General features: G+C 39.0%; 1 protein-coding gene across 1 annotated transcript in view; it reads left to right on the top strand.

Annotated features, from left to right (window-relative positions):
- Positions 1-729: 729 nt before the first annotated feature.
- LOC307182398 (uncharacterized protein) overlaps positions 730-16,577 on the top strand; it is a gene marked incomplete at its 5' end in the record, with an annotated part of 34,326 nt that continues 18,478 nt past the window's right edge. Inside the window, one exon of the mRNA XM_079913624.1 lies at positions 730-810. Coding sequence (XP_079769750.1) covers positions 730-810 — 81 coding nt within the window. The remainder of the gene's footprint in view (positions 811-16,577) is intronic.

Consider the following 16,577-nt stretch of genomic DNA (forward strand, 5'->3'; position numbering starts at 1 on the left):
CTTGTATCTTTTCTTTAGATCTTACTACTCATCAGGCTGGCTGCTGGTTTTCCAGAAGGCGTCACTACAGCTCAAATTTGCAGTTTCTCCCTGCCCACAGACCCTGGCCTGTTTTATGCATGAACTTCCTGTTTGTTTGTGCTGGCTCTCACTGTCACACTCAGGAGTACCTAAAAGAGCTGGCTGCATGGTGGGTTTAACATGTGGTGCACTGGGGGTGTCTGCAGGCCAGGTGGGGCAAATCCTCAGGTAAGGTTTGCCCAGAAGCTTGTGGGAAGGCTTACTGCTGGAGTTCAGAAAGCATTCAGTAGTAACAGTGTCCTTTTACTGCTCTGCAATATTTCTTATCTACCCTTTTCTTGATTTCCTTCCGCTCCAGAGTTGTGGAGATCTGCCTCAATATTCTGGGCACAGCAGGAGAGAAATGGGTTTCTCCAGCATTGTCCTGCACAGCTGGGAAGCTGGGCATTCTCTCACCTATCTCTCTTTCCTCACAGGAGAGTTCACTGCCAGCTTGTTTGGCCCTCTGCTGTTCTGTCTTGTGGAGGGGCAGACCTTGCAAAGTTCCTCTTACCCTCTCCAGTGCATCCAAACTCGTTTTGCTTTGTTTTGGTTTGGTTTTGCTCTGATAGCAGGCTGAATCTTTGCCCAGGAAGCCTGGATTTCAAAAAAGCCTCTCTCATCTGTGGCTGTCTGCCCAAATCAGTACTCTCCAGGTTTTCCCCAACTATGGCCGAGAGTGGATGGGGCTGGGGCTACTTCACTGGTTCCTGCTGGTTCCACAGCCTGTACCAAGTTCCGTATGCACAGGTAGGCAAGACTCTTCCTGGGTCCCTTGGCATATGATGCCAGATGCCACAACTCCCACAGAGGCACTTTTGTTCATGGATAGATTCTGAATTTTAGGTCTCAAATTTGGAGGGAGGGGCAAAAAGGAGGGCTGTTATGCCATTAGATGCTAACATTACTCCATTACACCTAGTATTTTAGTTCTATGAATTTTGTATTCTTCAGGTATGGAAAACCACATCTCATTTTTTATCTTTACTACAATTTTGTTTTTGTCATCGTTTGTTTGGTTAATAGGAAAGGTAACCTACATTATAGGACTACAAGATAATTTTTGTGAATTTCTGTCCTAAGCAAAGTTTTCTTTCTTCACAATAATACAAAAAGATTCATTTATTAGATATCAGGTATCAAATATCATTGATATTATATATCAGCCCTTATGTCTTCTAGCCAGATTTACAACTCAATTTAATTCCAGATGGCTAGAATGTCTTTGTCCTTTTCTCTAAATTATTTGAATACCTTTATAAAATCTTAATCTGAACTACCCTGTTATGGCTTCTTATAGGCCCCTTCGAATTTCTTGAGGAAGAATTACAGAAAATTTTAAAAGGAGAATAATATGAATGGCAAAGATATAAACACATGAAAATGTACTGATATCAAGTATAATGAAATAATTGCAACCTTAGACTACATTAAAGTAGCTTACATATTAATACATTTTAAAACTTTACCACATACACATGGGAATGTGGGGAAAGGCCCTTGTGCATTACTGATGGGAACCTACCTTGATGCATCCTCTTTGGATGGCATTGTGACCATTTCAAAGCTGTGAATACCGTTACCTTTGATTCAACAGTTCTTCATTGCAGCACTGTGTGAACTAGAAAAAAAAAAAGAGATAAACTAAATGTTTGAATGTATGCATCTCTTCTTTCCTTTTGCTTCTTCCCTCTTCCTTCATTTTCTGCTGGAGTTAGGCTTTCTAATTTGTTGTCTGAGACGCCTGGATAGAGAAGAAAAGTGAAAGGAGCCTCCAGAAGTCAGAGGCTTTTCAAGTCCTTGGAATGTATTCAGTGAAGGACACTAACTGTCCTGGACACAAGAGGGCAAAGGGAGAGCTTTGGAAATGGATCAAGGCAGAGTCCCCTCCCTCTGCACCTGCAGCGCTGTGAGGGGTGTGAGGGAGGGCTTTTCCCCAAGCCTGATGGCCGCTTTGTCCCCTGGTTTTGCAGGACCAGCCCTCAGAGAGGATTCACAGTCTTCAGGAGGATGTCCTGTTCCAAGTCTGGCACAAAAACAGCAGAAAATTCGTAAGTGGGAAAAGAACAGAGAAAATTCACCTTTAGTTAGTGATCAGATTTAGCTTTTCATCAGCCTGGTTGGAATTAAGTTGATTCAAAGGAAATAATTCATTTTTAAATGCACTTGAGTTTTGTATTCTGGAGTGTACACACATTGGTTTGTATACTAGAACTCATGTTGTCTATATGCCTTAAAATGGAGGACTAGAGACTTAATTAAAGAAATTATTGAAACATCCCTAGAAAGAAATACTCTACCACTTGTAAAATCCGTGTGGTATATCTACACTTGCTCATAGGGAAAGTGTTCAGGGCCCCATGCTCAGTGAAAAAAGCAAGGTTTAAGATTTGATGAATATAACACATATACTTCTATATATGCATTGATATGTTTGATATGCATAGAATATTTTTGGACTATATAGGAAACTTAACAGTGATGACTTGTTGAATGGAACAATGTTTCAGGAGATCGAATTTTTTTTTAAATGTGGATGTTGTGAGTTTATTTTTATAATATATTGATTATATTATAATATATATTATATATTATATAATAAATCGGTGCATGTCTATTTTATAATTTTCTGAACTAGTTCATAATAAGAAGCAATATGAGAAAGTCATTTTTATATTTCCTTGAGTAGGCAAAAATTTTAGCAATAACATGTATTTTTTATAAATACATTTTAAAATCATTATTTTATTTATAGTAGATATAGAGAAAGTTCACAAATTGTAAGTCAAGTAGATTATTATTTAGAATGTGCTTTACTTGAGCGTTGGAAATATTTACATAAGTAACTATATACTTATGTGACCCTGTATAGATGAATAACATGACTTATTTAGAAATCACAACTGAGGAAAATAATTATATAATAATTACAGACATCATACTTCATTTTATTGTACTTCTCTTTATTGTGCTTTGCAGATATTGCATTTTTTACAAGTTGAAGGTTTGTGGCACACCTACATTGTCATATGATGGTTAGAATTTTTTATCAGTACAGCATTTTTTTTTAAATTGGAGTATAGTTGTTTTACAATGTTGTGTTAGTTTCTACCGTACAGTGAAGTGAAGCATTTTAATTAAGGTATGTATATTAGTTTTTTTAGACATAATGCTATTGTACACTTAATAGACTGCAGTATAGTGTAAACATAACTTTTTAAATCATTTTTTTAATTCTTAATTTATTTTAAGTTTTTAAATTATTTTTGACTGCTTTGGGTCTTCATTGCTGCTTGCGGGCTTTCTCTAGTTGTGGTGAGGAGGGGCTACTCTTCCTTGTGGTGTGCAGCCTTCTTATTGCGGTGGCTTCTCTTGTTGCAGAGCACAGACTCTAGGTGTGCAGGCTTCAGTAGTTGCAGCACGCGGGCTCAGTAGTTGCAACACGCAGGCCCTAGAGCATGTGGGCTTCAGTAGTTGTGGTGCGTGGGCTCAGTAGTTGTGGTTCATGGGATCAGTAGTTGTGGCTCACGAGCTCTAGAGCACAGGCTCAGTAGTTGTGGCACATGGGCTTAGTTGCTCTGCGGCATGTGGGATATTCCTGGCCCAGGGATCGAACCCGTGTCCCCTGCATTGGCAGGCGGATTCTCAACCACTGCGCCACCAGGGAAGTCCCTAAACATAACTTTTATATGCACTAAGAAACCAAAATATTTGTGTGACTCTCTTTATTATGGTGATCTGGAACCAAACCCACAATATCTCCTAGGTGTGCCTGTATATGATAATTAGTTGAAAATATTTATTCTAATATAATCCTGTGGACCTTGTAGGCTGGTTCTTCCTGCCCTCTGGTGGCCATTTCTCAAAATGCAGACAAAGTTGTGTTAAGATGACAGTTTAAACTGTTAATGTAACACAGGTATATGCATCAGGCTCCAAATTTTAGATATTTGATGAGCCTGAGAAATCATCTGACTCGATTTTCTCATTTTGATTTTACTACATAATCACAATATCTCGATTACATAGGCTTACTTCACATTACAGACATAAAGTTGAATTTTGGCATCTCTTGTCTATGTGACTTAGATATTAAATCATCCATAGCTATAGTAACTTCCTGTAAAATGTTTGCAACTATAGTATAATCTGAGGCCCTATAAACATCTCGTAAGGTATGCTTTTCTAATTAATTAATTAATTACTTTAAGATTAGTCTCTTTCCTACTGTTAGGAACTACATACTCTACCATTTGAATTTCACAGGTAAACACAGCAATGCTGAGGGTAGCCATATTAACTTAGTAACTGGTAGACCCAGAACTTGAAAACGGTCTGACTCCTGACGTTGCGTCTTCCTTTTCCTTCTTCTGTTTCAAATCTGTATAGTTAATTAAGAATAGATTTTAAATTATTTAATTAGAATAAGTTATTAGTGTATAGCTTGTGAAGTATCATATAGCATATTTTAACATTTATCATATTTATCCTGTGCTAATATATATGTCAGCCTCAAAGATCTGGGCTTTTCTATAAAGTTTGAGTAACAATATTCTATTTTGGATCGATGATGGTGGGGAGAATGGATTCAAGTGAGAATAAGACTAAAGGAAGAAACTAATGTTGCAGCAATGCAAGTATTTCATACACTACTTAAAACAATTTGAATTATTCTAAAAATAATTTTGGAGGCAAAATGCTTGTTATTTCCCCTAATCGATTAAAATAGGATAAGGAAAGAGAAGTTTAGCAAATGGGTCCTGATTTCCTTGATATCATAATCAATGGTATCATAAATGGAACAGGAACCACAAGGGACTGGGAAATAGGAGAAAAAATAAAATAATGCTACTGGAGCATATTAAACATGAATTGCTTACAGGACCTCCAAAGGGAACTATCCAGCAAACATAGGCAATGTGTCTGGAGACCAGGTAATATCATTCTATCATTGTCAGGCATTTACTCCTCAGCTACCTCTCATTCTTTATTTACTAAAAATCTTTTAATAATAAACATATAAACAAAGGATTTTCATTATCTAAAAATTGGGCTTCTCAAATTCTGAAGATTAGTGATACAGTACACATTAGTACTTTTTTTTTTTTTTTTTTTTACCACTATGTACTTTCCCATTCTTTTTAAAATCAAAGTTCTTTCACTTGGCCGGCCTGGAGAGGGTTGTATGTCGCTCCATCCCAGCCAGCTGGGAGAGACTGTGTGTTGCTCTATCAAAAAGAAGGCGATGTGTTGCAGAGGTGGAGATCGAAAGCACCTAGTAACTCAGAAGAATGAATTGGATTCTTAAGAACTGAAATTTGGGAGACAATGAAGAAGTGGGTCAAGTAGAAGTAAAAATCAGAGCTGTGTACTCTTGGGTAGGATGCATTAGGAGTTGGGCACAGGAGCTTGGAAGCAGGTTGAAAACAATGGGAAGATTCTGGGCTGTGCAGTCTGGCATCAAGGCAATTCCTCGTGATCAAAGCAAACCCTAATAAGAGAAGTTCTCAAGATTGTCTCTCTGCGGGAGATTGGCTACTGTCTCTGCTAAGCCTCCTGAGTTACTCAAGCTAGAACATAAAGGCAGGACGCATCACCCCTCTCATTAATGAACACATCACTACCCACCCCCTTCACCAAAGAATTACAGTATCTGCACTGGGTTGGTCCTTTATTCCTTTAACTTTACAGAAGAGCAGACTGAGGCACTGGGAGAGGGAGATCCTGACCCCAGGTCCCCCAGTAAGTAGCACATGTGTCAGGACCAGAACCCAGCTTTCTGTCTTGTGGTCCAATGCTCTTCTTCCTCCCTACTTGGTCCTGAAATAAAAAATATTTTATGGAACCCCTTGTTCCATAAATTCCATGTGGAAGGAACCCCAAAAGACCAAAAGAGTTCAGGGAAACTCATTCAGATGCAAATACAATGTATCTTAAGGTAGGCAACCCTTTTCAATTAAACAATACATTGGCATGCATGTAATTTCATTTCTCTCTCATTTTAACGCAATGTGGTCACTGCCAACAATGAAGTGGACCGAAGCAAGGTTTGTTTTTAGGTGCTCCTGGTCATGGAACGGAGGATGAACCCCACTGCGTTCTCAATGACCTCCTTGCCCACAAGGTTTAGGAATTTGGGGAGCTCTGGCTCTGGTTTTGTGCCTGAACCATCTGGCTTTCCCTCGGGCTTGTCATCTGAAAAACATGACAGAATCTCAGGGATGATTCTCAGCTGGAGGAAAGGGAAATTTCTTTCACTGCAGGGAGCCCCAGAGCCTTTTATACCCCCTCTCACTAATTCTATAGCCTCAGATAATTATCCTTATTGTACATTTACTGCCTGCCTGGTTAACGTCTTCACATGCATTATGTCATTTATTCCTAAAACCGAACAGACCAACAGATATTGCTACTTAGGTAGACATTGGTCCCCTTTCCAGATGAGAAAACTGAAGCTCACGGAGGTTAAGTCACTTGTTCAGAGTTAAACAGCTGGTAAGTGCCGGTGCCGGGGCTGGAATTCAGAATGCCTGGTTTTAATGTATTTTTTCTCATGGAATCCCTGGGCCTGTGGTCATGATAATAATGAGGATGATATAATCATAGGTAGCATTTACTGAGCACACACCTGTGACAGGCAATCTACATGCATTATCTCATTTTATTCTCACAGCAACCCTACGAGGGAGGCAAAATTATTATCCCAAGTTAAACGTAAAGAAACGGAAGTTGTGAGAGGTTTAGGAGCTGGTCAAAGTCACAGAGTTGATAAGTGACAGAAACAGAATTCAATCCCATGTCCATCTGGTATTAAAATCTGGATTTTTAAGCACTCTGTAATGAGCTACATTGTGTTTGACAGAAAAGTTATGATCTAACCACAAGTGTGTTATAAGATTGAAAGTAGCATAATGATGATTAGGAGAAGTTCTATCACCTGTATATCATCTGATAGTTCTGTAGATAATGATTTTACATCTACTGTGGAATTTCACACTTGACCAATCTTGTGGATTATGCAGATTTTAGCTCACTGGACTAAGAAACTTAGAAGATAGGGCTTCCCTGGTGGCGCAGTGGTTGGGAGTCCGCCTGCCGATGCAGGGGACGCGGGTTCGTGCCCCGGTCCGGGAAGATCCCAAATGCCGCGGAGCGGCTGGGCCCGTGAGCCATGGCCGCTGAGCCTGCGCGTCCGGAGCCTGTGCTCCGCAACGCGAGAGGCCGCAACAGTGAGAGGCCCGCGTACCGCAAAAAAAAAAAGAAAAAAAAAAAAAAAGAAACTGAGAAGATTAAGCGACTTGCAGAAGATCTCACAAATAGCAAGAGAAGATGGAACTGGAGCTGCAGGTCTCTTACTCTTGACATTTAACCAAGTGCCCACATATATGGACATGACGCGCACATAAAACTCAGGGCAACCACGGTGACCAGAATTGCTTTGTTTTCGTTACAGGAAGGGGAAAGAAGGAAAAGGCCTATTTGTGATGTGCAGGTACTGGGATGTGCGTTCATCACACGGCCTGATCCTTATTCAGTTCAGTGACAGGAGTACAGTTTTACAGGAAGGAAAACAGATGCTCGGAGGAATTAAACGACACACCTAAAAGCACAGATCTAGAAAGTGGCTGAGTCAGGGTTGGAACCTACATTTTTCTTTAAACTCCACAGAGCATGTTATTTATATGATATAATACTGCCTTCAAGCAATTGTCCCTGGAGACATTCACCAGGTGCAAGCCAGGGATTCCTTGCATGAAAAGTGAGTTCCTTTTTCCTGTGTTTCTACGTGCCTACTTGCATAACAATTTAATTTTATCAACTTTTTATTTTATCATGACACTAAATGCTAACTTTTCAATATGAAAGGAGCCGTGGATTGGAGTGTGTGTGAAGGCTGAATCCTTGGCCACAGCCCTTGGATCACATATATAATGAGAGGTATTAGAGTGTGGTGGGTCATGTTTTGGAGTCCTACATACCTGAGTTTGAATCGTGTCTTCAACAAAAAATTCACCATGTGACCTTGTAAACAATACTTAACTACTCTGTTTCCTCATTGTGTTATTGTCAAGATTAAAGGATACTTTATATATCTCTATTATATACCATGTATGTATGTATATATATGCATATACATATATCTATATATCTATATTATATAAACCACTTAGGCTTACCAGGCCTAAGGTAAGCCCACAATAGATGCTCACTGTAGTATTATTACTATTATTAATAATAATAGCAACAGAATGATTCATAGTAGCTTTCTCCTCTAGTGCTTAGAGATTATGAAAATTTTGAAAGGCTGTTAAAATATTAAGAAATTTGAAACTGTTGAAAAAAATAATAAAAATTAAGAAATTTGGCATACCAAAAACAAATCATCAAAATCAATAGTTGAATGTTTTCTCCTTTCAAATATAATATGGGGTAGCCTTTATTTACATTAACTACCTGACTGAGTTTCTTAGTCAATCACAAAGTTCTGAAAAAATACAGTAATGCTGATATTTATACAGTTTTTATGGTTTACAAAGTGATTACAAAAGCATGTTCACTTGACCTGGTGAAGCTGATAGTTATCCCATTTCACAGATGAAGAAGCTAGGTTCAGGCTGTGAACTGATTTAACCACTTTCAGAGTTCATGAGAGACCGACCTGGGACTGGTCTCTAGGATACAACACTCACCTTTCACTTTACCACAGTGATGGACACATTAGTCTCTGAAGCCATCCCTGCAGTAACTCTGTGGGAGTGTCTGCCTGTGTGTCGTGCTGGTAGACAGTGGGTGGCCGAGGGTGTGAGTTCTGCCAAGTTGCATTTAGAACGACTCAGAAGGCTCTGTTACTAAATATTTGCACTGTCTGGTTTTCTGACCTATCATTCTAAATGGAGACGAGTTAAGAGCTCACTGCTTCTGCAGAGCAAAAATTAATTAATGGGAATTCTGCAGGCTGCCTTGTGGTCCTCTGTGTGCTTAGAACAGACATGAAAGAAGTAGATGCTTTATAACAGAAGGAATTGAAGGACTTAGGTTTCAGCCCAGGTGTGCCACATCTACCTGTGTCCATGCTCAAGTAACTTTCCCTCTGCAAGATCAATTTATTTACCTGCAAAAGGGAAATGATAATCTGCCTGTTTACTTACAAGATTATGAGAACTGGATGAGCTAATAATACGTGATAACAATAACAGTTAATATTTACTGGGTGCTTATTATGGACCAGATACTTTTCCAATGTTTTGTCTCTTTTATTTAATTTTCATGACAACTAAATGAGAAAGTTAACTACTGATATTCCCTTTAAGTGTAAGGCCCATAGGCGTTAAATAGCATGCCTGAACTTATATTTCTTTTTTTTTTCATTTTAACATCTTTATTGGAGTATAATTGCTTTACAATGGTATGTTAGCTTCAGCTTCAAAACAAAATGAATCAGTTATATATATACATATGTTCCCATATCTCTTCCCGCTTGCATCTTCCTCCCTCCCACCCTCCCTATCCCACCCCTCCAGGCAGTCACAAAGCACAGAGCTGATCTCTCTGTGCTATGCGGCTGCTTCCCACTAGCTATCTACCTTACGTTTGGTAGTGTATATATGTCCATGCCTCTCTCTCGCTTTGTCACAGTTTACCCTTCCCCCTCCCCATAGCCTCAAGTCCATTCTCTAGTAAGTCTGTGTCTTTATTCCTGTTTCACCCCTAGGTTTTTCATGACATTTTTTTCCCTTAAATTCCATATATATGTGTTAGCATACGGTATTTGTCTCTCTCTTTCTGACTGACTTCACTCTGTATGACAGACTCTAGGTCTATCCACCTCACTACAAATAGCTCAATTTCATTTCTTTTTATGGCTGAGTAATATTCCATTGTATATATGTGCCACATCTTCTTTATCCATTCATCCGATGATGGACACTTAGGTTGTTTCCATCTCTGGGCTATTGTAAATAGAGCTGCAATGAACATTTTGGTACATGACTCTTTTTGAATTATGGTTTTCTCAGGGTATATGCCCAGTAGTGGGATTGCTGGGTCATATGGTAGTTCTATTTGTAGTTTTTTAAGGAACCTCCATACTGTTCTCCACAGTGGCTGTATCAATTTACATTCCCACCAACAGTGTAAGAGGGTCCCCTTTTCTCCACACCCTCTCCAGCATTTATTGTTTCTAGATTTTTTGATGATGGCCATTCTGACTGGTGTGAGATGATATCTCATTGTAGTTTTGATTTGCATTTCTCTAATGATTAGTGATGTTGAGCATTCTTGCATGTGTTTGTTGGCAGTCTGTATATCTTCTTTGGAGAAATGTCTATTTAGGTCTTCTGCCCATTTTTGGATTGGGTTGTTTGTTTTTTTATTATTAAGCTGCATGAGCTGCTTGTAAATTTTGGAGATTAATCCTTTGTCAGTTGCTTCGTTTGCAAATATTTTCTCCCATTCTGAGGGTTGTCTTTTCGTCTTGTTTATGGTTTCCTTTGCTGTGCAAAAGCTTTTAAGTTTCATTAGGTCCCATTTGTTTATTTTTGTTTTTATTTCCATTTCTCTAGGAGGTGGGTCAAAAAGGATCTTGCTGTGATTTATGTCATAGAGTGTCCTGCCTATGTTTTCCTCTAAGAGTTTGATAGTTTCTGGCCTTACATTTAGGTCTTTAATCCATTTTGAGCTTATTTTTGTGTATGGTGTTAGGGAGTGATCTAATCTCACACTTTTACATGTAGCTGTCCAGTTTTCCCAGCACCACTTATTGAAGAGGCTGTCCTTTCTCCTGTACATTCCTGCCTCCTTTATCAAAGATAAGGTGACCATATGTGCTTGGGTTTATCTCTGGGCTTTCTATCCTGTTCCATTGATCTATATTTCTGTTTTTGTGCCAGTACCATACTGTCTTGATTACTGTAGCTTTGTAGTATAATCTGAAGTCAGGAAACCTGCTTCCTCCAGCTCCGTTTTTCGTTCTCAAGATTGCTTTGGCTATTCGGGGTCTTAGGTGTTTCCATAAAAATTGTGAAATTTTTTGTTCTAGTTCTGTGAAAAATGCCAGTGGTAGTTTGATAGGGATTGCATTGAATCTGTAGATTGCTTTGGGTAGTAGAGTCATTTTCACAATGTTGATTCTTCCAGTCCAAGAACATGGTATATCTCTCCATCTATTTGTATCATCTTTAATTTCTTTCATCAGTGTCTTATAATTTTCTGCATACAGGTCTTTTGTCTCTTAGGTAGGTTTATTCCTAGATATTTTATTCTTTTTGTTGCAATGGTAAATGGGAGTGTTTTCTTGATTTCACTTTCAGATTTTTCATCCTTAGTGTATAGTGTATAACTAAATGAGAAAGTTAACTACTGATATTCCCTTTAAGTGTAAGGGCCATAGGCGTTAAATAGCATGCCTGAAGTTATATTTCTTTTTTTTTTAATTGAAGTATAGTTGATTTACAATGTCTTGTTAGTTTCTGGTATACAACAAAATGAATCAATTATATATATACATATATGTGTGTACATATATACACATATATATTCTTTTTCATGATGGTTTATTACAGGATATAGTTCTCTGTGCTATACAGTAGGACCTAGTTGTTTATTTTTTATATAGTAGTTTGTATCTGCTAATCCCAGACTCCTAATTTATCCTCCCCTGTGCCTTTCCCCTTTGGTAACTATAAGTTTGTTTTTGATGACTGTCTGTTTCTGTTTTGTAAAAATGTTAATTTGTATCATATTTTAGATTCCACATCTAAGTGATATCATATATTTGTCTTTTTCTTTCTGACTTACTTCACTTAGTATGTTAATCTCTAGATCCATCCATGATGCTGCAAATGGCATTATTTCATTCTTTTTATGGCTTAGTAGTATTCCACTGTATATATGTACCACATCTTCTTTATCCATTTGTCTGTCAATGAACATTTAGGTTGTTTCCATGTCTTGGCTATTGTGAATAGTGCTGCTATGAACGTAGGGGTGCATGTATCTTTTTGAATTATAGTTTTGTCTGGATATATGCCCAGGAGTGGGATTGCTGGATCATATGGCAATGTCTTTTTTCATTTTTTAAGGAAACTCCATACTGTTCTCCATAGTGGCTGCACCAATTTACATTCCCACCAGCAATGAAGGAGGGTTCCCTTTTCTCCACATCCTCTCCAGCATTTGTTATTTGTAGACTTTTTAAAGGCGGCCATTCTGACCAGTGTGAAGTGATACCTTATTGTAGTTTTGAATTTCATTTCTCTAATAATTAGTGAAGTTGAGCATCTTTGCATGTGCTTATTGGCCATCTCTATGTCTTCTTTGGAGAAATGTCTTTTTAGATCTTCTGCTCATTTTTTGATTGGGTTATTTGTTTTTTTGTTATTGAGTTGTACAAACTGTTCGTATATTTTGGAAATTAAGCCTTTGTCAGTTACATCATTCACAAATATTTTCTCACAGTCCGTAGGTTACCTTTTTTTTTGTTTATGGTTTCCTTTTCTGTGCAAAAGCTTATAAGTTTGATTAAGTCCCATTTGTTTATTTTTGCTTTTATTTCTATTACCTTGGGAGACTGACCTAAGAAAACATGGCTATGATTTATGTCAGAGAATGTTTTGCCTGTTTTCTTCCAGGAGTTTTATGGGGCCATGTCTTATGTCTAAGTCTTTAAGCCATTTTGAGTTTATTTTTGTGTATGGTGTGAGGGTGTGTTCTAACTTCATTGATTTCCATGTGGCTGTCCAGCTTTCCCCACACCACTTGCTGAAGAGACTGTCTTTTCTCCATTGCATATTTTTGCCTCCTTTGTCGAAGATTAATTGACCATAGGTGTGTGGGTTTATTTCTGGGGTCTCTATTCTGTTCCACTGATCCATATGTCTGTTTTTGTGCCAGTGCCATGCTGTTTTGATTACTGTAGCTTTGCAGTATTGTCTGAAGTCTGGAAGGGTTATGCCTCCTGCTTTGTTCTTTTTCCTCAGGATTGCTTTGACAATTCTGAGTCTTTTGTTGTTCCATATAACTTTTAAGATTATTTGCTCTAGTTCTGTGAAAAATGTTATGGATAATTTGATGGGGATTGCATTAAATCTGCAGACTGCTTTGGGAAGTATGGCCATTTTAACAGCATGAATTCTTCCAACCCAGAAGCATGGGATATCTTTCCATTTCTTTAAATCATCTTCAGTTTTCTTTATCAGTGTTTTATAGTTCTTAGCATATAGGTCTTTCACCTCCTTGGACAGGTTTATTCCTAAGTATTTTTTTAATGCAATATTACAAGGGATTGTTTTTTACTTTCCTTTTCTGATATTTCATTGTTAGTGTAAAGAAATGCAACAGATTTCTATATGTTAATCTTGTATCCTGCTGAATTCATTTATCAGTTCTAGTAGTTTTTGTGTTGAGTCTTTTAGGGTTTTCTATGTATAGTATTATTTCATCTGCATATAATGACAATTTTACCTCTTCCCTTCCAATCTGGATACCTTTTATTTCTTTTTCTTCTTTGATTGCTGTGGCTAGTACTTCCAAAACTATGTTGAATAGAAGTGGTGAGAGTGGGCATCCTTGTCTTGTTCCAGATTTTAGCAGGAAGGCTTTCAGCTTTTCACCATTGAGTATTGTGTTGGCTCTGGGTTTGTCATTAATGGCTTTTATTTTGTTGAGATATGTTCTCTCTGCACCCACTTTGGTAAGAGTTTTTGTCATGGAAGGATGTTCGATTTTATCAAGTGCTCTTTCTGTATTTATTGAGATGATCATGTGGTTTTTGTCTTTTCTTTTGTTGGTGTGGTGTATCACATTGATTGATTTACATATGTTGAACCATCCTTGTGACCCTGGGATGAATGCAACTTGATCGTGGTGTATGATCATTTTTATCTGTTTTGGATTTGGTTTGCTAATATCTTGTTCAGAATTTTTGCATCTATCCTTGTTTTATATAAGGACATTCAAGCTTGGAGAAGTTAAGTAATTTGCCTAGCATTACAAGTCGTGAATGAGCCAGAGCAAGGAATTGAACTCAAGGACGTGTGACTTCAAACTTTGGGGTCGTAACTATTACATTATTTTGCTCAGTGCTGCTACTGGTAAAAAGTCTGGGTCAAGCAAGGACCCTGTAGTCACCAGCCTGTTTTTGCACAGATTCATCTGTGTCTGTTCTGCTTTACCCACTGACCCACATCAGTCACCTCTGTTTGAGCTCAGTTTGATATATCAAAGGTGCAGGGTACAGAGTGCCTTCTTAATCCTTGGCAGAAAGTGAGCTAGAGACAGGGCTGCAGAATTAAACACAGGATGGGATGCCTCATGACATTTGAATTTCAGATAAACAGTGAGTAATTTTTTTTAGCATAAGTATGTCCCCAATATTTCACAGGACATACTTTATGAAAAGAAATTTTGTTGTTTAACTGAAATTTAAATTTAAATGGCATCCTGTACTTTTATTTGCTGAATCTGGCCACCTTACCTGGAGAGACCCTCATCAGAGTTTTCTTACGTTAAACCTCAGATCAGAGAGTAAAGGACAGGACTGAGGGAGATCCGAGAAATGATGAAAGGGTACCATGCGAGAAGTTAAAATCATATATGGAAGGTGGAAGTTACTGAAAAGCCCCAATTCCTCTTTAATATCACATCTGGGGCATATTTCACCCCTGAATTCCTCCTAAGAAAATCATTAGCCCCTCTCTTGTTCTTGGTTCATTCTACCTAAAGTTTCAGACCAGCCATGGAAGGGATTCATGGGGCTGCAGGAAGGGCTCCCATTCCCATGGTGCCCATATGCTGAGAAGGGGCTCCAGTCTTTGTCACCCTAATCCCCTTTCTACACATCGCTTATAACTTAGTCAATCCTCATGCCACTCATCGATTTATCAATTTCTTATTCAGTGGACATTTCTTGAGCTTGCGCTATTTGCCAGGGGTTCTGCTAGGCCCAGGGACAAGAAGATGCAAAACACCAGTCCTCGACCTTGCCTTTGTTGAGGAGGCAAACATGTCACCTAACAACTGCAATTTAAATACGAGAAGTGCTGGCGGAGGTATGGACAGATTCCTACTGAAGGCTGTCAGGAGGGGTAACATTGCCTGGGGATGCAGTCATGGAGGTGTTGTGTGTTTGAGGCCTCGAAAGGTGGGTCTGTAGGTATTCACTATGCAAGCAAGGCATGGCGGAGACACTTTAGGTAGGAAGAATGGCATCTGCAAAGGCACAGAGGTGTGGAAGAGCAGACCATATATAAGCCCTCAAATTCTTGAGTGTTGAAATTAGAAGGGAAAATGAAAGTGAGCTAACTGAATCTTGAAAGATGTTTTAATTAATGAACATGCAAGGGAGATATAAAAGAGAGAGGGAGGGAGAGGAGGAAACAGAGAACACTGTGGGGAGTGAGAAACCACAAATCACTAAGTATCAATATTAGCGCTCATAGCTCTTCCTCTGCTCGTTTCCCTGTTCCAGTCTCAGATATGCACATCACCATCCATCCAACTATCTGAAATGCAAGTTTTCTTTAACTCTTTTTTGCACCACGGAACTCATTTGCTCACACAGTCCTATCAATTCTCCACTCAGATATCCTTCCGATTTATCAAATTCTCTTCATGTCCACAGGAAGTGTCATAGTTTGGGCCGTTGTCTTGACTATTCCAATAGCATTCTGGTCTTTCTGATGTGTGCCTCCCCCGTCTCCTCAACATTGCTGTCATTTTTGTCTTTCTGAAACATAATATTGTTTACATCCTCTAATGGTTTTCTTAGAAGGAATTCAGGGGTGAAATATGCCCCAGATGTGATATTAAAGAGGAACTGGGGCAATGTGTCGCTCCATCCAGGTTGGCCAGGAGAGGGCTGTGTGTTGCTCTATCAAAACCAGCCAGACAGCTGTGTGTCTCTGTTCAAAACTGGCCAGGAGAAGGCTGTGGATCTCTCCATCAAATCAGCTGGAGAAGGCTGTGTACCTCCTTATCAAAGCTGGCCAGGAGAGATGGTGTGTCGCTCCATCCCAGCCAGCAGGCAGATGGCAGCATGTCTCCCTACATTTAAAAAGGCTGGGAGAGAGCTCTATATCTCTCCATCAAAACAGGCAGGGAAAGGGCTGTGCATCACTATAAAAACTGGCCTGGAGAGGGCTGTGTATGGGTCCATGAAAATGGACCAGGGGAGTGCACTCTGTTGCTCCAACCAGGCTGGCCAGGAGAGGGCTGTGTACCATCCATCAATACCCTGCTGGGATACAGCTGTGTGTCTCTCCATCAAAACCAGCCTAAGAGGTCTGTTCATGGCTCCATCAAAATGGGCCAGGAGAGGGCGGTGCGTTGCTCCATTCCATCCACTTGTAAGAGGGCTGAGCGTCGTTCTCTTCCGGCTGGCCAGCCAGGGGCTATGTCAATACATCCAAAAGAGATCAGAGGAGAAATTAATAAAATAGAGACTCAAAAAAGGTCAATGAATCTAAAATCTGGTTCTTTGAAAAGATAAAATTGAGAAACCTTTAGCCAGACTCATCAAG

This window comes from Stenella coeruleoalba (genome assembly GCF_951394435.1).
Source record: "Stenella coeruleoalba genome assembly, chromosome: 2".
Taxonomy (NCBI): domain Eukaryota; kingdom Metazoa; phylum Chordata; class Mammalia; order Artiodactyla; family Delphinidae; genus Stenella; species Stenella coeruleoalba.